The sequence below is a fragment of the Haliotis asinina genome, chromosome 10 (assembly GCF_037392515.1).
Source record: "Haliotis asinina isolate JCU_RB_2024 chromosome 10, JCU_Hal_asi_v2, whole genome shotgun sequence".
NCBI lineage: Eukaryota > Metazoa > Mollusca > Gastropoda > Lepetellida > Haliotidae > Haliotis > Haliotis asinina.
Window position 1 is genome coordinate 21,856,668 of NC_090289.1, and position 25,248 is coordinate 21,881,915.

A 25,248-nucleotide genomic window follows, 5' to 3' on the forward strand; every position below is an offset into this window, starting at 1 on the left:
TAAAGAGACGGAGAGGCATATTTACAGGATAGCTGATACGAAATATGCATGAAACGACAGAAATGGTGCAATCACACGACGATGAGACTGATGAAATCCTATGTTTGGACACAAGCTGAAACAGCATCTGCACACACACATACATGTATATACATACACTCTAAGGATGCTAAAGAAATGCTCCCCTGCACATTTGTCAACATCGTATTTCATTCTTGGTTTTAGGTTGCAAAACTACTGGTTGAATCTCTGGACTATGTTGGCAACATCACGGCCAGCAGTCTATTTGACTACAGAAAGAATGATTCCAAGCCCATGGAATAAGTCATTACAAGACCACGACTATGGAGTACTACTACACGAACACTGGTTTGCAGATGCTATTATTTCACCAACTGCAGGAATGCAGTTAGATCCTGAATTGAGCTTTCATTTCTGTTGCATTACTTACCTTTCCAAGCACAGTTCTGCGAGACAGTCTAGGTATTGGCTAATGAAGTATTCTCCCAGAATAACTCACAAGATCACACTTTACATAAGAGACTTTATCTGTGATTGCCCTGACTAAAGTTTGGATAGATTATTTGGTACATGTGAATGTCAAGGTCAGTCATTGTGACAGGAGCAGTGTTTTTGTACTCATACTCTTTTGTCAAAATAGGATTTTTAAGGTTTCTTTCTTTCGAAAATTGTTCACGTTGTCCTATTTCTGTGTTGAAAAATGTTAGTGTGCACATTGTTTTGTGTAGAATTCGTATGTGGACTACATGGTTGGCTGTCATAGGAGTTCTAAAAATCTAGATAAGGATCACTGGTAAGACACTGTAAATCACTTAACACCTGCGTAAATGTTGTGTTAGATATCCAGTTCAGTGTTAGAATCATTCATTGATGCCGTCATAGAACTTGCAGATTACTGAGAGTTGCTCAAAACCACCAAGAATCATTTACTATTGAAACTCATGGCCACACATACTTGGCTATATTCAGATGGCTTATGGCTTTATGTATTTTTTTTTAATATATGCCACCAAATGTGACACGTGACTACTAAATGGACATGAAAGTGGCACGCGTCATATCAGTGTCTCTTCATAACACATATGGCTTTCCTTAATGCCTTTGTCCAGTCTGGCAGGGAGACTATCTATATAGCAGTAGTGTAAAATAATCATTGCACCACCATGTCGCCTATCAAGGCGTAATGACATTACACTTAATGAGTACACAGCTTTATTGAGTTGATATCTAATAAAGTAGATGTAATTTCAAATAATGTGTATGACCAATTCATGTGAGCTTGAAACCAGGCATGTTCCAGGTTAGCTATCAATGCGTCCCTATTACCTACCTATGTAAGAGATAAAACTCTGTTATGCCAACAAAATGTAGCACGTCACCCACAATGGAGTAAAAACATGCATCTACTGCTTCACCTTGTCACTCATGTCATTTCCACATATCCGACAAAACATGCATGCACAAAGCTAATTTCTGGGATTTGTTTGCCGATACAATAGCCACCATTTGTCTTGACTACAAATATGAACTGTTTCTGAAAAAGCAACTGCTTCAAACTGTATCATACAAACATTCATGACAAACAAACTTTCTGGGTGAAGTAGATTTTACAGATTAGTAGCTGTGTTAGTTTGGTACAATCCACAAAGTTGTTATCCATATGTTTCCTTAATGCTTAAGATCCCTAAGTCCTATAAACTATTGTAATGCTACCAAAAGCTTAATGTCAGTGCTAATTTAACCGTTATGGTGTGATTAGTTATTTTGATAGGACTCAATGTTTGCCTTTCACACTTCATACAGTGCAAAAGTTGTATCATTACAGCACTCTCAAAGTAAATACATAAATGGTATGTGTACACATATTGTCTGACAGTCCTTACACTAATTACTTGTGTATAATGAAGGAGTGTGGAATAAAATAATTACTTGCTCACTGTGTTGTCATTTATACCTATCAAAGTACTAAGTATTCACCTGATCTTAACTTCCATGTGATGAAAAATACTGACTGTATACCTTGTTAGAGAGTTGTATATCTAATATTCACACATCTTTTTATTGTAGTACAACCATTCTGTTAATATGTAGTAAGAAGTGCTATGTAAATGCTCATTTGTTTGTTGGTGTTAACAAATCTAACATGTGTCATATTTGGAATTACACTTTCTCAGTAAAGTAAATTCTAGTACTTTAGTTTGGCGGAGTCCCATCTGGGATTTAAGCCCGCACCCACAGAGTCAGGGACCTAATCGCCAGCACATAATGTCAGCTGCCTAGACTGCTCAGCCACCGAGACTTCCCAAGAAATGAAAGTCTCACAACTGGTAGTCTAGACTGCGTTCTTTGTGTAAACCCCTCTGATCAGTGTAAACTGGCACAGCTCCCATGGTCAAAAGCTTGGATTACACACTGCCATTTAGAAAGTGGTCAAATGTAACATTGTCATATTTGGGATTACACTTTCTTTGTAAATTCTAGTACTATTTTTTATTTTGATTTGAACCCGCATCCTCAGTGTCAGGCACCTAATTGCCAGCACACAAAGTCAGTAAACACAAAGTATGCAGTCTAGACTACCAGTTGTCTGATTTCCATTGTGCGGGATAGGCGGTTGACTTTGTGTGCTACATCTGACCACTTTCTAAAAGGCATTGTGTAATCCTTTCTCACAAATCTGCTGTAATTTACTCAGTCCGAAATAGTGACAACAGATAGGTGGATACACTCCGTAGTGCGTTTTCAGGTGTACATACATCACAACAGATAGCTGGACAGTCTTCAATGTGTCCTATGTGTACATGACCAGTAACTGAAATTGTTTCTAGGTGAGAGTACATTTGGAAATACAAACACTTTCTATAGTTCAGGATACATGTGCCCATGTTTATTCATAAGAGATATCAAGTTCTAGACTACTATCATCAGTCATTATGAACAGAAGGTTCAGATACATTCCATTTCTGATTTTTCATTACAAATCGTAACACATGGTTGATTTCACACAATATCAGTTTGAATTTCTCAGTGATCAATACAATTATCAAAAATGAGTGGAAGAACATGTACACATTATACAGTGATGCACAAGAGACTAATTAGCAATGTACTATTTCTAGATGTGTTGGTGTTTTACCAACTTACAAAAAGTGGTGCCACCATTTGTACAGCCAGGAATGATGACCACAAACATTCTGGTTTGGATAATTTGTTGAAAATACTTCCTAACCATAGAATTATTAACATTTACACCTAAAACTTCACCCATCTGCTTGTTGTGGTCATATGAAAATTTCCTCTGTGCTGTCATGACTTAACCATACCTACAGATGAGCTTACAGGTCACATATACAAAAAGGTTTGCAAAACAGGAAGATTGCAATTTTCCTTTCCACATTTTCAACCATCTAAATAAGTGTTTTAGTGTGTTACACCTGATAACACAGTGCACATTGAAAATAGACTAAAGTCAAACTATTTTTCATACCATATATGATTATGTGTCCCTCATATAATGTTAAGCAACTGATAACGCTGTTTATCAAGACCTGCGAAAGAAATTTACTTTGTTCTTTCTGTCAGCAGAAACAAAGCTGAAAACCTTATAAGCTAATGCCTGCTTCATGGCCTATTAGTATCTTTCACATACTTTTCAGGCTGACACTTTCAGCAAACTAAACGGACAGGAAAGATTGAACTACAGAATAATAATGAGAGGTCGCCCACAAAAGATCCATTGTGTAAACATTGTGGCCTCTGATGCTGTTTGTTGTCTATGTCATTGTTCCGAACACAGGGTTGTGGCGACAGATGCTTGGTCCATGCTCATCATAATCAGCCTTGGTGTGACACACTTGGTAGAATTCAGGCTGAAGATGCAAGATAAACATTTAAACATCTGGAAAGAAAACCTTTCAGTTTAGCTCACATATCTGTCTTATCCGATATACGTTTTGTCCGTCACAAACAGTGAATAACTGTCATGTTGGAATTTTCAAAGGACTTAGTGACTGCAAGTGACTAATGATCTGCTTTGTACAAACGAACAATTGAGTTCCTACAACACTATAGACAGTTACTACTTTACATTTAGCTGTGTTACTGAGCAGCAATAAGTTTCTCATACTTACTGTAGAAGCCAACATACTGCCTCCAAACCAGACAGCATATCTCTGCATGTGGTGTGTAATGACAGAGCAGTCAATAGGTTTAGGCTGAAATTGAAGATGTTCACCAAAGCTTAAAACCTACACTGATAATGGAGAATGTAATTTTCTGAATAAAATTGATATTTTATACTTATCCTGACTCATGCTTAATTGCTTACACTCCTCTTCCTGGCGAAGGTAGTGGAACACCTAAAATCCCTTGAAGTTCTCTTCTAGAAAGAAGCGAATGTAAAATCACACTCACCCAACATGATCACCTGACCGCCATGATACTTCACTGTCTCCTTTAATCACCCGACACATTCGGGGCGGCTGGGAGGGCTTTCGCCATTAGTCAGGATAAGTACAAAATATCAATATTATTAAGAAAATTACATATTTTTCCTTATCCTGACTCATCTTTCATTGCTTACAGAATCCGATGGAAACGGTGGTGGGTCAGACCATGATGGATTCTGCTGTCTGTTGCAAATTACGTCCAATAATTTCTCCCCTCTAACAGGAACTTGTAATGGCGATAATTCAGTCTTATACTTCTCATATTCGTTGTTGATTTAGGGGGGAATCACATTGAGTTGAAAAAGGCTTTGTTGACGGGTATGTGATGACACTAATATAGCTAGTGTCTTGTTAATTTCTGATGCAACTAAATATCACGATATAACAATGGAAGCTAGCTGCGACCTTTCTTCATGTAATTATCTTCATAATGAATGCAAGGTCATAATCACTTATGCTAGTCTGTTCAAGACATGCGCATATACTTTCCACCAATATACTCCACAAGTGTCTGGCTTCCACAAGTCACGTGATAAATCGGGTGAGTTAAGTCAGCGTTGTCGGGGAACTGTTAGTTGCTGAGCAACGACAAGTGGTCCAAACTGATGAATGCCAGTGACGTCCTCCGTAGCTATGTCTCGTAGGTAATGGTTGGCGAGTACCGTATTTGACTTCCCAAAACAGCCATCCATAATAGTAGACCGTGAGCAATTACCATGTAGTGCTAGTGTAGAGGCTAGAGCTCTGACTTCATGTGGGTTAGAGGCTCGTGGAGGGTCTAATCCTGCTGCATTACATGCTCTAAGTGTAACAGCTCTGATCCACACTGAGATAGTGTTGCGGGATACTTCCGTGGGTGTCTCAGTAGATAAAGGGATGAATAGGCGCTTGAACCGTTGTCTTCTAGACTTGGTACGTGCAGTGTATATTTTCAATGCTCACACTGGACATAATGATAAATCTTGTGTATCATGTGGTCCTAAGACTGAAGACAAAGCCAGTATACGGAACTGTCTATCCGGTTGACCTGGCAGTTGATTCTTTGCGATGAAATCCCATCTTAGACCTAAATGAGCTGTTTGTTGGTGACTTGTATCAAGCTTCGTTTGATTAAAGTCTAGAGCATGAATTTCTGACATTCTTGCCGCTGTAGCCAGGGCAAGTAAATATAGCGTCTTTTGAGTGAACATTTCAAATGATGTTCGATCAAGTGGTTCATATGCATCACTTGTGAGATGTTGGAGTACAATGTTTAGAGCCCACGCTGGAGCTCTAAATCTGTGTTGTTGATCGTCCAACTTGAACGAACATAGTAAGGCAATGAGCACTGGTACTTTAGTCAGTTTGGTTCCCATGGTGATGACTGAGCTGAGAGCAGTTAAGTATGTAGATAATGTAGAACCTTTCAGACCCTTATACTGACATTAATAGCATAAATAATCTGCTATTTGAGGATCAGTTGCCTTGTTCACCTAAAATCCCTTTTTTCTTTCATATGTCTCAAACCGTTTCCGCTTGTCATAAAGAGTGCAAGTGGATTTCCATAAGACTAAGGTGACTGCTTTTGTTGCTCTTGCCAAATATCCTCTGTGTTTCAAACAAGTCTGAATAAAGTTCATACGTGAAGATGAAAAACCCAAGGTTGGCCGTGCATTTGCTTTGTGTGGGGATGAATAAGAAGATTCTTCCACTCTGGTTATTGTTGTGTTGGTTGTCCTTGCTCTATAAGTGTTGAAACCAATCTCTCGTTGGCCAGTAGGGCGCAACCAAAATCAGTTGTAACCTGTTTGTCTGATTTCTTGATGACTTTTGGTTACAGTATTGGAGGGGGAAAGGTGTATGCGTTTATTCCTTCCCATGGAATGCTGAGAGCGTCCGTTGCCCAGGCTAAGGGATCTGGTACTGGCGACACAAAGGTTGTTGTCTGTTTGTTGAATCTCACTGCAAATAGGTCTATTTGTGGTGATCCGAAAGTTTGACTGATTAGCTGAAACGCTTCCCGATGCAGCATCCATTCTGTTGGAGCAGAACACAGGATATGAGATAGGGCGTCTGCCATGACGTTGACGAGCTCCCCATCCTTATCCTTGAGATGCGTCTATGTAAAGGTGGTTGTTGAATACCGGCTCTAACATATAAGTTCCTGCGCAGACATTCGATCGGTGAGTCCACAACATCAGAAAAGATGAAGATGAAGATTCAAGAATCGTTGTAAGGGATGCAACTGCAGTCTTTCTCTTCTGGTCAGATCTTGCACTGACGTGAGGAGGCCTAGTAGACACTGCCATTGTTGAAGTGTTAACAGAGAGAGTAGAACTTGCCCTATGATTTCTTGAATCTTGATCCACCGAGCCCCTGGAACTACAATCTGATTCAACATAGTGATGAAATGAATCCCGAGGAAGTTGATATCTTGTTGAGGTTCCAGTTCCGACTTTAGGTGATTTACTAACCAACCCAGTTGTGTAAGTAGCCTGATCATGAAGTCTAATTGTAGTCTGAGTTGACTTTTCTGTTCATGCGTCGTCTAGATAAAAAGCACTGCGTAGCCCCCTGAGGTGTAGATAATTCATAGTCTGCTGGTCGGATGAGGAGTTCCATAGAAACCTTTTGTTGAATTCCTTCATGTTGTAAATGAGACGGAATTTCTCTCTGGAATTCTTCTTCAGTACTAAATTTGGGGAGTAAAAATCTGGGCTAAAGACTCTGTGATTCTATTACTTCTACTGCTCCCTTCTGCAACGGTGTTGATATAGCATCGGTCAACTTGTCTGGTTGATTATTTGCGTAGATGATGAGAGTTTTGTGAGTGGTGGTGTATCCTCCAGCGGAATCTTGTTGCCGTCTCATAGAATATTCATGACATAGTTGTTGTTAAGGATTTCCCAATTTTCACAGTAGCGTTGTGAGACGGTTATTTGGGAATGGCTGGGGGTGGAAGACTACAGTCCTTCCGAACCTGATCTTCAGCGTTTATTTCCTCCATCGCCCCTACACAATCTTCCTGACGTCGGAGAACGTTTACTTCCTCCATAGGGGTGACGAAATGAAGAAGACGATTTCTCCCTTCTATCACTGAATTTCTTCTCCCTCGCTCTTTGAACCCTGGAAAACTTGTGTAACGTTGATTTGTCTGTTTCAGGACAGAAGTCAAAGTGTCGATGGAATTTATCATCATACCTTCCCTTGAATCTTGAGTTACCGATCTTGCTACCCATTCAATCCTTCCGTCGAATACCATAGGAGCAGACCATGGGGCTTGACACAAAGGCTTTGTGAAGTTCTCACTCCATTACATGGCGAAGAGGAGCCCCTGCCTATGAAGTAGATTAATCCCGGCAGTGGTAGAAGCTAGATGTTCAGACATAACTGCTGATCCTTCCTCTGTGTAACGAGTGCCGACAGGATCATCCTCTATTCCTCATTTACTGGATTGCTAAACTTAGCGATGAGAATCTCGTTGATGGCTCTAGATTGAGCTAATCCGAAAAAAGTTCGCCTCATAGTAGTGTCCAGTTGCGCCAGTCTTCTGTCTTCCACCTTGTGAAATCTACTGCAAGCTGAGTTGATGACTTAATAGCCTTTGTCAACCTCAGGCACTCTGAGAAATTGCTTCATATTATGAGGAGGGAAACCACGTGCGTTAAAAGGCTGTTGCGGTTGAAACGTGGTTGCTGTCTTGAATGCTGAGGACAAAGTCTCAGGAATCATAGATACAGGAGCTATCTGCGGAAATGTTAACGTATCAATGTCGTCATTCTTCATCTTGTACGTGTTGAGCTCGTTGGTATCCTTAGATTGGGAAGCCAGGTTTAAACCATTTGTGATCCATGTGACTTCCGAATCCGAAAACAAACTTCCTCCGGTGACATATCACGCTGATGTCTAACTTCTTTCTTCCGAGAGTAAGGGGAATTCAAAGATCGTCGACGATCCTGACTGTGTGAGTCTAAGTCCGAAGGGAAGGATGACTGCATACGATGTCTTCTATGAATAGGGGAGACTGAAGGAGAACTTCTCTGCAGATGAGTCCATTCATGAGTGCACATACGCGAGTGAACAACATCACTCGCCCGAGTGTAACTACTCGCGTGAGTGCACTCACTCGGCATGGGTATATCCTTCTCTGTGCTGCGATCTGATGATCGGGACCTGGATCTTCTGGAGTGAGCGCGTGCATGCACCTCCTCTTCATCCTCAGACGTGAGTGCCGGTCTAGATGAATTCTCTTGCTGATTTACAGTCAACATTGTTGAGAAGTGCAGTTGTCTTTCCTCTTCCAATCTTCGTTCCATGAGGTTCATCATCTGCATTGTGAATTGTTGCATGAAGACGTCTGCGTTGAACGCATGTGGTGTGTGCATTGACGACTGTGTTGAGGAGTTGTCTACAATGCCCGTGAATGCAGTCGACATCTGTCATTTCTGTTGTAGATAAGATGTGTTCTGAGGCGTTGAAGAGGCCATTGGTGTCGATCTAGTTGCCGATGTCCGATCAGTGGTGTTTTCACTCCGTATCATTAACAGAGGCTCGTCAAAATATTGTTGTTCTTCTAAGGGGACTATCTCGTCCCTGAATGACTTCTTCATCCACGAGGGATTTTCTTAGAGATGGTCCTGTCTCAACAGATGGTCTCTTCTGAGTCTGAAAAGGGGACTTGCCGACCCTTGACACAACCTTGGAGATATGGCTGGCATCTTGCTGGAATGAATCTCAGCATCAATAATTAAACAGTTACCCGACTTTATTTCACTAGATTTAGACATGGCTCATGTGAGCCGACGTTGCTTATCTCTAGCAGTAAGTCTCAGTTGACAAAATACGTGTTAGAAATAGATACAATAATAACAAATATATACAAGCCAAAAACCGCATACAGCACAAATTTAGTAAGAAAAACCAAAACAATGAAAGACTTATCGCCGTGTACTTGACCCCAGGTGCCTCCAGCCACCCTCATCGGGTGATAGTGATAGAGTGAAGTATCATGGTGGTCAGCTGACCATGTGGAGGGAGAGGGAGGTATTACTTGGGTGAGTGTGATTTTATGTCCGCTTCTTTTAGAAGGGAACTCAAAGGGATTTCAGGTGTTCCACTACCTTCGCCAGGAAGAGGTGAGTAAGCAATTAAGCATGAGTCAGGATAAGGAAAAATTATTATATCTTATGTCAACCTCAAGCTAACAACCCTTCAGTAACCATTTTCCAAGTCCTTCTGACAGGTCACTCATGTAAAGGTATTTATCATTTATCATTTATATTTACCATTCCACATGGTGACTGCTGAAATTACCATCTAATACTTGTGAATACTGAAGTGATGCAATGTTCAGACACTTCGAGCGAGACAACTCTATTCATTTCAGTCCCGTGATCAGTCAGTATGATAATATGCTATTTACATGTAAGTCATTTCAGTCCCGTGATCAGTCAGTATGATAATATGCTATTTACATGTAAGTCATTTCAGTCCCGTGATCAGTCAGTATGATAATATGCTATTTACATGTAAGTCATTTCAGTCCCGTGATCAGTCAGTATGATAATATGCTATTTACATGTAAGTCAATACACTAATTACTCATCAGCAAATAAAGTACAAAAATGTAAAGATGCCAATTATATGTAAGCAAAACCCTTGCTGACAAAAAGTCCCTTTAACACATACCTTTATTCTACCTGCACTCAGTTCCTCACTGACTCTCAGACGAGCATCAACTAATCGTTTGATATCTCGCTGCAACTTCCTCCCAAAATCTCTGAACATTGTTGAACCACCTGAGAGTACAATATTCTGAAACAATGTAAAAATGATTACTTGTCAAGAACATACACAAAGCAACTAGGTAATACTGCTTGGTTTGGCGTGTTATCTGGCTTATTACAACAATAGAATATCAACATGTAACCAGAAGTCACTTCGCTACAGTACAATAACCTTATACAGGCCACGGCGCACATCTAATGGACAGTTCTGTATTACATCATCCACCACATCACATATTATATAATATATAGACACTTACTTTATACAGGCCACGGCGCACATCAATTGGGCAGTTCTGTATAACATCATCCACCACTTCAGATATTGGTGTTGTAAAATCAGGATTTGAGAACTGGAATCAAAATGACAATGTAGAATTTCAAGTGAAATACTGTGACATCATCTTGATGGAATATCTTCATGATAAGGGGAATTAGGTCATACGATGACTGACAGGGAATAACATTCTCCTTTACTTTACGCTGGTACTGTCACAAGTCATCATTCAGATGAAACAAAAATTAACTGAGTATATTGAAAAAAATATGTTGATGATTCAAATGCACAGGGATGATAATGACATTTCAACAGCCAAGTACCTCTGGGTGGAAAAATATCTCTGGCCCTAGAAATCTTTCATATCCAACATCTACCGCAAATGACTGCTTTGTGACAGCATTAGTGCTCTCATGCTTCTTCAACCACTTGCTGGGGTCCTGGTCATACTTGGCAAACTCCTTGGCAATGTCAGGGCATACATAACTGTATTTCTCCTGTAACAAACACAGGGGGGAAATGTATGGAGAAATGGTACCTAATGATGCAGGAATGCTGAAAACAACATTATAACGATGGGATGTCACTAACATCAACTTAAGATTTCTTATCTAGCATGATCCATACAAGCAGGACCAGCTTTCATGTTCCCAGGCCTAGTGTTGCAACATATCCGTGGTAATGTACATACAAGGGGATGTCAATAAGCTTTGAGCCTTGAGCATTTTTCATACCCAGGTGTCACAGCCTATGGTACGACATTGAATCTTGGGGTGTAGCTGATGTGATCTTTAAGTTTTGGTATCCTACTCTCAGAAGTTATTGAATAGCTCACACTGACAGAAAGAGTTCCCCCCTCACGGCAGTGAAAATGAATAAAATTGAGTATAGAGCATTATTATAGAGTATTAAGATTTTAGTTCTTGAAGGAAATTCGGCGAACATTGAAGAAAGGCTTTCAGCAGTTTATGGGAAGTCTTCCCCTTCATCTGCTACCATCAAATGATGGGTCAATGAATTTAAGCATAGTAGAGAGAGTCTTGAAGATGACCCCCATCCAGGTCGCCCAACAACAAGCACTAGTCATGAAACACTGACAGAGTGCATAGACTTGTGCTTGAAAATCGTCGAATCACACTCCACGAGTTAGAGGAGACCACAGGCATTTCACACGGATCCATCAAGACAATTCTTCATGAACATCTCGTCATGTCTAAGGTGTGCGCAGGATGGGTGCCAAGAATGCTTACAGATGAAATGAAGCAAACAAGGGTTAACCAGATACAACAAGAATCCAGAAGATTTTCACTTTAGGCTGGTAACCTGTGATGAAACCTGGATCCACCACTATGATCCTGAGAGCAAACAAGAATCCATGGAATGGAAACATGTCACTTCTCCCAGGACCAAAAAGTTAAAAGCCTCCAGATCAGTGCAGAAGGTAATGGCGACAGTCTTCTGGGATAGCAAAGGCGTCATCCACATCGATTACTTACCAAAAGGAAGAACAATGAAAGGGGAATATTACGCTAACTTGTTGAGGCAAGTGCGACAGTCAGTCAAGGAAAAGCGCTGGGGCAAGATCAGACGTGGTATTCTTCTACATCAAGACAATGCTCCAGTACACACATCTCGCGTTGCAGCCGTTGCTGTCCAGGAATGCGGGTACGAAATCTTGCCACATCCCCCCTACTCTCCAGACCTGGCACCAATTGATTACCATCTGTTCCCAAATCTCAAGAAACACTTGAGTGGTAGTAGATTTCAGGATGATAATGAGCTTATTGCTGCTACTGAGGCTTGGTTTGAGGACCAAAATGGCACCTTCTACAGAGATGGCATCAGCGACTGGCAGAAAAGATGGAACAAGTGTCTTGACTAATAAGGGGATTATGTTGAAAAATAAATGTGGTTCATACCAATATTTTGTGTTTTTCTATGCAAGGCTCAAAACTTATTGACATCCCCTCATACACTCACCAGTTTATAAAATGAAGTAATACTGGGCACAGCTGGCTAAAGCACCAGACTAGTAATCCAGCAAGGTTGAGCCCACCTGTGAACGAGTGTAAAAACCTTGGAGTCAACTTTGTGTGCAGACTCTTTCCGTGTTGTCACAAACCCTAGTGTGCAGTACACAACCCTGTGCACTTAAAAGAACCAACAAATCCATTGTTCTCTTGAGGTGTACTCACAAGGGCAGGTTCAGACTTCGGAATCTATTCCTATCAGAAAGGGAATATTTCAGGGGGACTCCTTCAGTCCTTTCTCTTTTCGTCTGTGTTTAAATCCTTTGTCTTTTCTGCTCAATAGGGAGGAGGGGAACCATTTCAGACCTCTTCAGCACAGATCTACAACACCTCTTACTCCTCTCCTCTACACAGATGACATCGAGCTCCTTGCCAAAGGAGATACCAATTTGCAAGAACAGGTTCACCTTGTTGAGTCCTTTTCTAATGATATTGGCATGACTTTTGCACTCGACAAATGTAATACTCTTCATTTGAAATGTGGCAAGGTAACTAATGATGGACGGTCAAGTTAGACAGGGGAGGAGTTATTGAGCATCTTATGTAAGATCAGGCCTACACCTTCCTTGGAATGCAAGTTCGAGACAAGCTCCAGAATGCCCAGATTCAAGACAAACTTCAGGCTGCAAATAAATCTTGCATAAAGAAAATCTCGAGTTCGGAGCCAAATGCTCGAAACAAGGTCAAGGCCTCCAGTACTTTTGCTGTGCCAGTCCTCTCCTATTCCTTTGGAGTAGTTGATTGGACAAAACAAGACATCCAGAGTCTTGACTACTTGTCCAGAAGGAGCACGTTTGACACCATGAGTAAGACTATACAATATCAATACAACATCAGTATTTATGCATTTTTATATATCACCAACTCAGTGGACCAAATCTTGTCGTGTCTGTGTCTGACTTCCAAAAGCAACCCTCCATGATAAGGAGCTGTTTCTATGCAGAGTGTGTGTGTAGGCCACTGCTCTGTCTTCGTGTTATATATCATACACATCTTGTGAGGCGTAAACATATATACATATACTCAAACATGTACACCATATGCAACTTCTAAGATATAAAGGTATAAGATTTATGTGCATATACCCATGCCTAATTCCCCATGAACGCACAGACTTGCACATAGAGACACAGGCAGACAGGCAGTCAGGGAGACACATAGAGACACAGGCAGACAGGCAGTCAGGGAGACACATAGAGACACAGGCAGACAGGCAGTCAGGGAGACACATAGAGACACAGGCAGACAGGCAGTCAGGGAGACACATAGAGACACAGGCAGACAGGCAGTCAGGGAGACACATAGAGACACAGGCAGACAGGCAGTCAGGGAGACACATAGAGACACAGGCAGACAGGGAGACACATAGAAACACAGGCAGACAGGCAGTCAGGGAGACACATAGAGACACAGGCAGACAGGCAGTCTGGGAGACAGACAGGCGGAAAGACAGACCGTCAGACAGATAGGGGGACAGACAGACATACACTCCCACACACTTATTTACATGCACACTCACTTGAACTTGCATTTATATACGCACATATATATACCTACCCACCTGCCTACCCACCTACATACCTACACACATTCACATATACACATACATACACATATATACACACACATACACATATACATACATATATATATACACACACATACACATACATATATATACACACATACACATATACATATATATATATATACACACATACATATACACACACATACACATATATATACACACACATACACATATGCATACATACACATATATATATACACACACACACATATACATGACATACATAACCCACTTATACATGCATATCTACATATGCAGATACACACCCAGTGACATTTGCGCATATATGCTCATACACATATACATATACATAACCAAGTGTACATACACATTTGCGAGTGTTCTTTGACTTTAACTACTGTTCAATGTACAGGAAGAACACTAGGGAAAAGCAAACAAACATGGGAACAAATCAATGAAACTTGCACAGCTAAACTTGGTTATAGTGAGCGAGCGCTCAGTGACGTGCCATGTCCATATCACATGAATGCCTCCATCTCGACATTCACATGTTTTTATCGCGAGTTGTTGGCAAAGATGAGCCACATCATGTCAATATCACATCCTTTTCTCGAGCAAGACTCTTTACATGTTTGCTCATGTCATACATGATTAGATCACGTATCACACAATGTTACATGTGTCTGTAGATATCGTGGCAGGCTAATGTTATTAAACTGTCTAATTGGTGTTGTTTTCTCTACCATTTGTGTATTACTACACAAGTAGGGGAGTTTACAGATTCAAGAAACATTCACAATGGTATTATTACAACTATGATACAACTGTGTTGTCCTGTGGTGAACTGTGTAGTGCACACACACAATAATGATATATTGTTTTCATATATAAACTAGATCATGTCATGATATACATGAGTCTGATAATCAAGTATTTTGCTTGTGACATTATTGAGATTACTTGTGAATACGGCAACACTCTATTAATGTTACTGTTGTGTGCCTTTGTCACACTGAACTGATGAGGCATAATGGATGTGCCATGATCTTAACACATATTTTTTTTTTTTTTTTTATGTGCGCTACATCATTGGCATGCTATTTTTATTTGTGGTCATTCATTGCAACAACAACATTTAATATAATAATATTGGATACTGATGTGTATTAATATGTATCCCCATAGTGTATTTATATTGTTATGAATGTCAGAATGAATGTCTTGTTAATTAAATGCAGTATTAAAATGTTGTTAAAATGTGTTATCGTTTTAACTTGTTAACCCTTAGAAAGATATGACTTCATATTGCTCCTACTTGCCTGGTAACTTTCCAATACAGACTAAAGATGGTACATCAAAGATAATCCCTTAATCCCCCATCAAGGATTATCTGTCAACACATCAAACAAACCAGACAAGTGGGACTAACCCGAGTACTCCCTCGAATTTGTGAGTGAATTTTGCCTTATGAGACATCAGCAGTTTTGGAACTATTTGCGCTTTCAATTTATGTGATTTTTATGTGAACATACCTTGATGGCTTTAGCTGTTTCAAGAGACTGCTCTGGTGGGATTCCAACCTCCCTTTCCCGAAGCAACTGCTGAATAAAGTAGGTGATGTCTCGCCCAGCAATAGGAATGTGCTTGATGCAGCTGCCTATTACATAGCCTTCTGCCTGAAACAAAGCTGTGATAGGTTAACAGCCAAGTTGAATCAACATCTATACAAACCTCTGCCATACACTGCAATGATTGTTCCAATCTATAGGTACAACAGTATTACACAGGCTCCATTCAACATACACCACGAAGATGGTTCCAGTGACCAGATCTATACTCACAACTGGTATTACATGGGTAACACCATCCCCAGAATCTATGACTGTTCCTGTCAAAGTCCGGTCACCAACTTGTCTTGATGTCCATGATGCAGCCAAGGCTAAAACTGCCTGCAGAAAACAATGTCAAGCCAAATGAGATGAGAACATTCTTTAAACCCACACAATCAGAGTCAGGCACCTGTCAGCTGCATAACCCGCTTAGCCACCACAATTTCCACAAAAACTAAAGTCTGACAAATGGTAGTCTTGATACGTACAATTTGGCATGGCTCCCACAGCTGAAAGCTGTGAATACACAATGCCATTTAGAAAGCCTTCCAGTACTTTACCTTACTGAGAAAGTGTAAACCCAAAAGCGGCGTGTGTCAAAGAGTCATTACAGTTGGCGCTTACCTGAACTGCAATATAGAGACCAGGAACATTGAAGGATTCAAACATGATTTCTGCTGTATATTCTCTGTTCTCTGGAGTATTAAGTGGTGGCTCAGTCTGTGAAAGAATATTCCTAATCAGTAAATACATTAAACATCCACAAAATTTAAAAACCTCATTTATCAAATGCTCTAACAAGACTATAATTGCATTTAACTATCAGGCAAATCATAAAGAAACATATGGCAAAACTAAGACAATTCCTTATTGTGGTTTAGGACACCACTAATAATGATAACTATACCAGAACATAAAGGGATAATTTGCCAAACAAGTAAACAAACACTACATATGGAAAGAAAGAAATTGAAAGCAGACATAGACAGTCTAAGTAAGCATCATGCTGGTCTACCTGTGTAAACATCAAGTCTACATTAATAAAGTAAAATTCTCTGTGCATAACAATTTCAGTATTACACTGTGCTCAAAAAAGAGTGAAGTACTGAAGCACAGCATGGACTTCTACACATGAATAGCCATGAAATGAACATGGTGATAGTTACCAAGAGAAAATAATGATCCTCTGGCTCCGATCGAAGGTACTTGAAAATAGCTTGTTCCATGAAGCGTTCCATCAAATCCCAGTCCTCAACAATGCCGTGTCGTATTGGCCACTGAAAGAGTAAGTAATTACAGTTTTATTCTCTCAGTAATATTTCAGCAATTTCATTTTGTGGAACACAAATTCACACACAGTTTCCATCATGGGAATTGAACCCTATCTTCATCATAGTAAGAAAATACTGGTACCAGAAGGCAACCCAACTATCCCATGTTTTTTATTGGATTTAAAGTCATGTGACTATAACCTTCTAGCCCTTAACAGGCAGCTTGGGTTATCTGGGTTCATAATAATCAGATTCTGATTACAGCATCCAGTAAGCAACTAGTCAGATAGATATGAGGCACTATATAAATGAATTATTATTATTTTACAGATTAAAGATGAAAATGCAGCAGAGAGGGTTTGGGTGATCCTGGCACTGTCAGGCTAGTGAGGTTCATCATCAATTCGGGGCCCTCGCCCCCTCTACACGCAGCCCAGACAGTTAATAGGACTTCTCCCAGGAAACACTGCCTAGTTGAACCCACCAAGAACTTTCCAGAGAATATGATTTTTATTACTATTATTATGTTCTACAGATTAAGATGAAAATGCAGCAGAGAGGGTGTGGCTTCTCAGACAGCATCTCCACAAAGGAACGACACTGGGCAGACTTGGTGAACAACTTCACCTGGTTTACTCTGTCCAGTAGTATATCACCGACAACAAAATCAACTTCACATTTCAGATTCTCACCAACAACCATGGCAAACTTAAAGTAGCTGTGGAATTCCTTGCTTTCATCATGAGTCTTGACACGCATTCCCAAAGGATCATCCGATAAATAAATAATTATGTGGAAAAGTACACAATAAAATTATATCGTGAAGAGCCTCCCCATTAATCAAACCCTGACCTCCAGAATTGATTGGCATATATAAATGATTCAGAGAGAAACAAGGGTGGCGTGTTCTGTTATCAGACATGATCCTTCTGGTCAGGCAGCAAGACACTGGATACTGTCAATCATTAAATTTTTGTGAGCATGATATTTTTGCGAAAACTGCGAATGACTCGAGCTCGCAAAAATATCGCCAACCACGCAACACATATTTCTTACAGACTGTTTGAAAGGCGACACCATATAGGTTTCATGACACTTATCTGGAGATCAACAGCTTCGCAGACACTGACTAAACTGGTCCTTCATCAGTGCAAATTAATTTATTAGAATCATTCCATTTAATTTAATCCCTTTGAACTGTTTTAAGCTTATCTGGCCTATGCAGCAAGTGTTGTTTTTAGGAAAACATGTGCATGTACTCTACTGAATGGTGTTCAAGATTAGATAAACGTTCATATGTGATTGGATTTACTTCAGCTAAAACTTTCAGATGCAAGTAAACTTTGAAACTGTCAAACTAAACTATGTTTTGAGAATTAGGTAAGTCGCAAAAATATCATGATGCAAAAACGTCTGTTGGTCACCACTCGCAAAAATATGACTAAAAAAAATCGTGATTTACAGTATATTGTTTTGTCCAATCAACTACTCCAAAGGAATAGGAAAGGACTGGCTCTGGAAAAGTATTGGTGGCTTTGACCTTCTTTTGAGCATTTAGCACCGAACTCCAGATTTTCTTTATTGATATATACTATCAGAAATATCATCAGAAAAGGACTCGACAAGGGGAACCTGCTCACTGGTATCTCCTTTGGCAAGGAGCTCGATATCATCCATGTAGAGGAGATGAGTAAGAGGTGTTGGGGGTTGGTGCTGAGGAGGTTAAAGTTCGCTGATGTAACAAGAGTCATCAGAAAATGACATATCCCCCCGTTCCTCCATGTTTGAAAGGACAAATCATCTGACAGTTTCTCATTGTTTTCTTAGACTAAGTTTGAATTGTTTCCATGGAATTAATGAAAATCATAAATGGCATATATCTGTAATCAGCAATGTCACAATTTCAAGATCTGTCTCACATATCTGCCAAGATCTGTTGAAGGATATGAAGTGGTTTTCAAGTTGTGCTCTGAAATGAAGCCCTTCCCTTTATTTTGAGACTAGGTCCGTTTCCATGGAAACCAAGAAAATGATAAATCACAAAAACCTGTAAATAGCAAAAGGCACCACTCTCGGGTCTGCCACACATATCTACCAAGTTTTACTGACAGATATTTAGAAGTTTTAAAGTTCTGCTCCGGAGAGGTGAAACACACCTCTCACTTTTGAGACTAAGTCCGAAACGTTTCCATGGAAACCAAGAAAATAAGAAATCACAAAAACCTGTAAATCGCAAAAGGCACCACTTCAGCTTCTGACCGATATATCTACCAAGTTTTGCAGAATATGGTACAATTTTGGAGTTCTGCTCCGGAAATGAAGCCCACCCCACCATAAGACTAACACCAAAATGTTCCATGGAAAGACTGAAAAAAATATAAATGCCAAAAATCTGTAAATAGCAAAAGGCACAACCACAGGCTGAGATTACTATATCTATCAAGTTTGGTCTAAAAATATTGGGAAGATACATTCTCACACATAATTTTGTTGGACCTGAAGGATTTTGATTTTCAAACCTTGACTGAATATGCTGTAGCACCAAGAGCTTCATCTCCAATGTAGAAGTCTAAATCTTCCACTCCCTTGCCCAGTCGTCGAATGGCCTGGTCCCCAACACTGGCAGCCTCCTTGATAGCAATAGCAGAGGGAATGATGAACTGAGGCTCTGTGTTCCCTGCATAGCCCATTTTAGTATACCTGACAAAAGAAATACAAAACCCCCTACAAACAAGAATGACAATGGCATTTTGAAGCCTGTTATTTGTGGCTCTTATTTCATATATGACACTAGTATAATGGAAAACAGTAAATTAAATACAAGAGTGGCAATATACCAAAGAAAAACAGCAATTAACACAATTTTATCGAGTATATGCACTTTTCTCAAACAGAACAATGCGTTACTGTTGATCAATATTTATGTTGCATTCAGTATGGGCAAAAACATAACTGACTGAAATGAAATCAAGTCTTCACTGGAATAGTGGTCAAAGATTGCAGCAGCAGGGTATGATGATGCCAAATGACTGTTACAAAGCTAGCACATACACTCAGGCTGGAGCTGTGCAGAATTATCCAAATTACCCACCACTGTGGCTTTTTCAGATTTACATTATACTTCAGGGTCTTGTATAGAATTACACCAATCACACATTTTAGCTGCCACATTCTAAACAATTAAAGTATCGTTAAAATAAGGCAATGTTTTGATTCCTCTATATAATCGTACCATGCCAATTAATACACCATACTTGTGATTGGATAGTTGGAAAATGTACACTGCGTAGAGGTAATGTAATTCCTATAACTAATCAAAACAAAATAAACAAATTACAACAGAATCATGTCGGAATCCAAATCTAATTCTTTTCAATTGAGGATTTGGAAACAAATGCAGTAATCTAATTAATCAAAACACTTGTGAAATGTAAACAATTTGAACTGAACTATGTGACCTAAATCTCGCTTGAATGTCAGTCAGTCATCACCGTTGGGCTAGTCGTCATGTTGAGAAGCGTTCACAAACCAGAAGATAATAGGGAACACAAAATTGGGAGTGGCACACACAGCAGCAAAGATGAATATGAATAACAGGAATCTGTATTCTCAAATAGTTGAGCTTAATGTCCTTCATCGGAGGATGAGTTACTGTAAATAACACGGTGACGATTAGTGCATGATGCCATTGATGCCTGCTTATCTCAGCTTGGAATTCCTACTTGTCGAGATTTGATGTTTATGATCAAGACTCCACTGAAAATTGGGCCTGAAAACACAGCCTCCAACCTTGAATGAAGATGATTTCAAGCCTCTGGGAAGTGCTTTTGACCCTTACATAAGAACCCACGTGAGGCATGGAGTGGCAGCACAACATGTGGGAGGATGCGACTGGATGTAGTTGACAGTGGCAGTGATCAAGATACAAGAGCATCACTCATCTTTTGATGTTGTGTGTTTCTGTGTAGTCCTGACAACATACACACCGATGGTATTCAACCTCCAGATTATAGTTACAACTCTTTCAACCAATTGTCCGTCAATTTTGACCAAATAAGTAACTTTTACAGGCGTCGTAACGCCATATTTGATTACACTCATGAGTGACCTACTAGAAGTATTTGTTTACTTATTTACATTGTTCTATTTTATTTTCGTTTTCATTACACAGATTTCAGTTATTACAGGACTGAAAATAATGCTGGTAACCACACTAAATGAAATACATTTTATTTAATTCCATAGAAGTGTTTTCATTTTACATGGTCTCAGAAGGTGTGAAAACCTATGAATGAAAATCATACATGGAATGAATGATGAAAGCAGTACCAGTTTTGTCAAAGTTCATGTATTACCTATTCAAATCACTAGAAGGTGTCAGTTTGTTAAGAAACCATGAAGGCAATAAAGTGGATTAGGTCCCTTACCCTAACCCCTTACCCTAAACTTAATCCTAACCGATTGAAATCGTTCTAATAAATAGAATACCTGAAAATGGCTGACGTGTCCAGTATAACACATTCTTACCGCTTCGAAAAATAAATACTAATGAACTCTATTTCAGTGTAATGATGCAAACTCCTGAATGTAAAAATAAAATATAAGTGAATATTAGTTCACATTCATAATTCCTTGGGTCCTAATAGTTACGCTGAAACTGAAATATAAAGTATATATATATATAATTTAAATTGAGAAAAACTGCGAATTATAGAATACGGCAGCATGTGACCAGTGTAATGCATTCTTGAAAAAATACAAAATACAACAAAATAACAAAGTAGCAATTACTGGAAACTCGCAACGCCGTTGGGCTTATGCAATGACATAGCTAGTAGAGGTGGAACATCACTGAGCTTGACCTTCTTGCTATGTCAACATCATAGGGCATTGTTTCGAGAATGTGACTGGAACAAAATCACCTACAATTACGTAAAAGAGAATTATAACATGATTTTAAAGATTGTGGTGCTGTATTCCATAGGTAGGACAAACATTCTCTCAGTATAGGTAAAGAAGCTTGAACAATATCAAATTGAGATGCAACATCCTTCTGTTAATAGTTGCATGCAATGTAGTAGTCCCTTATGTTTTCTTTGATATTAAGAAACCACTACAATCTCACATTCCCAGACATTATGTCATGTTTCCATATGGTGTTACTTGTTCGTGAATGCAAGGTTTAACTTTGCAAGTCTGCTCATTACAAATGTAACTGCATGCATGCTAGTCAGTGAAAGTGCCTGTGAAGGAGCTGGATTCATATTGACCATCACAAAGAACATCACATTCACATGTCAAAATATAGTGTACAACTAGCCTAACTGCCAAGCTAACCTATCGCCATCTGGGAGCAGTCAAGCAACATTGATAAACTCACATTGGTTATACTTGCTGGGTTGCATGCACTCTGATTGGATAACTCATTCATGTGCGAATATAACAGGAGAAAGTAAGTCTACCTATAAACACTGCGAACATTCCTACAAAACTTTATTTTGAGTCGAAAATATAAAGAATCCCCAAATTGTATGGTCCAGGTCAAGGAAGCATCCCTATTGTATGGGTGAACTGAACATTACTTTCACACATCTACTCCATATCGGGTAATTTCCAACGACACACTGGTGTAAATATTACATTTTGTTGAAAAATGGCACCAATCACCCACAGGATATTGGTAAATGTACTAATCTGCAGTAGAAATCCACTGAAGTTTAGAGATTCACTTCCGCCACACCCCTTCGAATGATCCGTCATATGCCTGACAAGTTTCTCGCTTACGGCTCTAAGAAACCTTTTTGACCACAATTTCGCACACATATATCTTACCCTGTGCCATTGTCAATCACAACAGCTGGTAACCGGGACATTCTGTATACTAAAGATGTAGACCTTGATCTACACACGACATGAAGCGCACGGTGTCGTACCGGAAGTAACTTTGTGACGTATTCGTGCGATTGCTAATCTTGTTCCCGACCTGGTGTTCTTAGGCATTACTGTTTTGGGGGTTCTCAAACGGTTTGAACACAAAATGTCACATTGGTCTGAATTTCTCATCATAGCTGAAGTTGGGGATCAGAGTGAGAGGGAGGACAGGGTTCAACTGGTTTCAGTGACAGTGAAGCCCCAATCCCCACTCTTTGAAAATTCCTGGATGCGCCCATATTCAGTGATACGGATAGAGGGTTGGGTTGAACCAGGTATGTACAGTGGCACGGGTAGAGGGTTTGGTTGAACCAGTTATGTACAGTAACACGGGAAGAGGGTTGGGTTGAACCAGTTATGTACAGTAACACGGGAAGAGGGTTGGGTTGAACCAGTTATGTACAGTAACACGGGAAGAGGGTTGGGTTGAACCAGGGAGCCTATATAGAGAGTTATAGAGTATCCCTGGTTGAACCAGTTATGTACAATGACACGGGAAGAAGGTTGGGTTGAACCAGTTTCGTTCAGTGATACAGGTAGAGGGTTAGACTGAACTAGTTATGTTCAGTGACACAGGTAGAGGGTTAGGCTTATATTCACCGGTTATAATACGTAGTGACACATTCACAATCATCTTTTCAACCGATCGCGAACCATGAGTTTCCCGTGTGTGACAGTGAAACATTCGCGGAAACATGACGTGCCACCAGGAAGTATTGGCTGCCGAAGTGACGTCATCACACTGATAAATAGTTTTCCTCCGAAGCCTTTAACCAGTATTAGTTTGTAATTATTGGTAACAAAGGAAAGTAAATAGTTCCATCTATGATTGTGATATATACCAGAACAGGTGTTCAGTCTACCATACCATACTCTTGTGTCTATAGTTCATTCAATATTCGGCAGGTAGTTGTACATGTACTCGTTGTTTATGAGGGAAAGTAATATTATTAACTTCAAAATAAACTTTATTTTATTTTTCACACTGTTGGAATGTGCAGAGATTTTGTCCGATGGGGTTTTGTCCGGGTGGAATTTTGTCCTACCCTTTCATAACCTCTTTCTCTGAAACAAATATCTCGCTTGGTTAAAGGGATAGCTCGACAACAATGCTGCAGTCCTCCAATATCAGTCAAACATTAACTTTTGACGCTTATGACCTTCCCTCCTCATTTCAGCCACAAGCTCCGACATTGGATCGAACTGTCACAGAGCTCCAGTTAAGCTTTTGACCATGTGGGTATGATACCCATACGTATGAAACTCAGTGGGTATTTCCAATTTCAAGTGGATATCAATACTTTTTGATACCCACCATATTTTTTACATCGGAATATTTGTTTCAAATAACAAGTTTATAAGAGGTGCAACTTGTTTTCATTTAATAATAGAGATAAAACAAAATCCTCCAGGTTAAAGATGAATAACTAATAATGATTAATTATAGCTAATTATAGCTTTATCCACTCGTGCTGTAAGAAAAATGTGTGCCTTCGTCTACATCTGTTTCGGTGCCGCGAACTGCTAATGTTATATGGTCATTAAAGATATCATCGTCAATTGAATCTGATTGTGAAACACAGCATTTGCGTTTTAATTCATCTGGCAGCCCTCTTGTGAAATAGTGTTCTGTTTGTAGCGTGAAACACTAGATAGTTTATTTTGAGTATGTTTAAGCTTTTGACCACGCTCTCACGACATTATCAATTGTTTACATTAAATGTAGAAAGACAACAGCTATTTCATTGGTTGCTATTTATAGATGCACCAATCAGTGATGGGTTAACAAACCATGACTGGTATTCTATCTGTGTTGTGGCAGTTTCAATTATTCCAGATTTTTTTAATCGCGAAAATTTGGAGATGGAAAACCTTAAGGTTTGTTTCGATTGGCTTGAATTGATACTATACACAACATGTCTCGCTTTCACCAATGAAAACACCCTTTCTGGCTTTCGTGTGTCTTTTGACAGAGACATTTTCAGTGAAGATGAATATCTACCGTCCTTTGTCACTGACAGGAATGAACCTGGCATGAATGAAAAGGTTCATGCAGAAATACAGTCACTTCAAAATAGTGAAGGCATTGCATGCACAAACATGCAAGATGGAGTCACTCCCTTCCCAACAGAACCAGGTAGAACGGCTCTCGACGATCAAACACCAAGATCAGGGAAACCATGAGCTACATCAGAGGAACAGAACAGAAAGAGAGGTAGAACATTCATTATGACTAGTACTCCCGTTAAGAAACAACATGCGGAGGTGCAGCTATCTGTTACGACACGGAAAAACCCCCAAACACCCTTATGAAAGAACTTGAGGGGGGCTTATGTAATAAAA

At 39.7% G+C, this 25,248-nt stretch overlaps 2 protein-coding genes across 3 annotated transcripts in view; one reads left to right on the forward strand and one right to left on the reverse strand.

The window, feature by feature from the left end:
* Nucleotides 1-1,957, forward strand: part of LOC137298909 (carbamoyl-phosphate synthase [ammonia], mitochondrial-like) — a 53,873-nt gene extending 51,916 nt beyond the window's left edge. For both annotated transcript variants that reach the window (XM_067831279.1, XM_067831280.1), the window contains exon 35: nucleotides 226-1,957. In XM_067831279.1, the coding sequence (XP_067687380.1) occupies nucleotides 226-324 (99 nt within the window). In that variant the 3' untranslated portion in view covers nucleotides 325-1,957. The remainder of the gene's footprint in view (nucleotides 1-225) is intronic.
* On the reverse strand, nucleotides 1,228-22,933 carry LOC137298910 (actin-related protein 3-A). Its single transcript, XM_067831281.1, has 11 exons — nucleotides 22,807-22,933; nucleotides 19,494-19,674; nucleotides 16,870-16,980; nucleotides 16,328-16,423; nucleotides 15,935-16,042; nucleotides 15,626-15,769; nucleotides 10,835-11,008; nucleotides 10,495-10,587; nucleotides 10,137-10,262; nucleotides 4,152-4,235; nucleotides 1,228-3,890 (listed from the first exon to the last, which is right to left on the reverse strand). Exons 1-11 carry the CDS (start codon nucleotides 22,845-22,847, stop codon nucleotides 3,795-3,797), a joined length of 1,254 nt encoding a protein of 417 aa, XP_067687382.1. The 5' UTR covers nucleotides 22,848-22,933; the 3' UTR covers nucleotides 1,228-3,794.
* Nucleotides 22,934-25,248: the final 2,315 nt, after the last annotated feature.

Coding starts and splice junctions, on each gene's coding strand:
- LOC137298910 (XM_067831281.1), bottom strand. CDS start 22,847: ATGTCCCGGTTACCAGCTGTTGTGATTGACAATGGCACAGG. Junction 10,588..10,834: donor AGATATTTTTCCACCCAGAG/GTACTTGGCTGT, acceptor TTTTGATTCCAG/TTCTCAAATCCTGATTTTAC. Junction 4,236..10,136: donor TGAGTGCAGGTAGAATAAAG/GTATGTGTTAAA, acceptor CTTCAATTTCAG/CCTAAACCTATTGACTGCTC.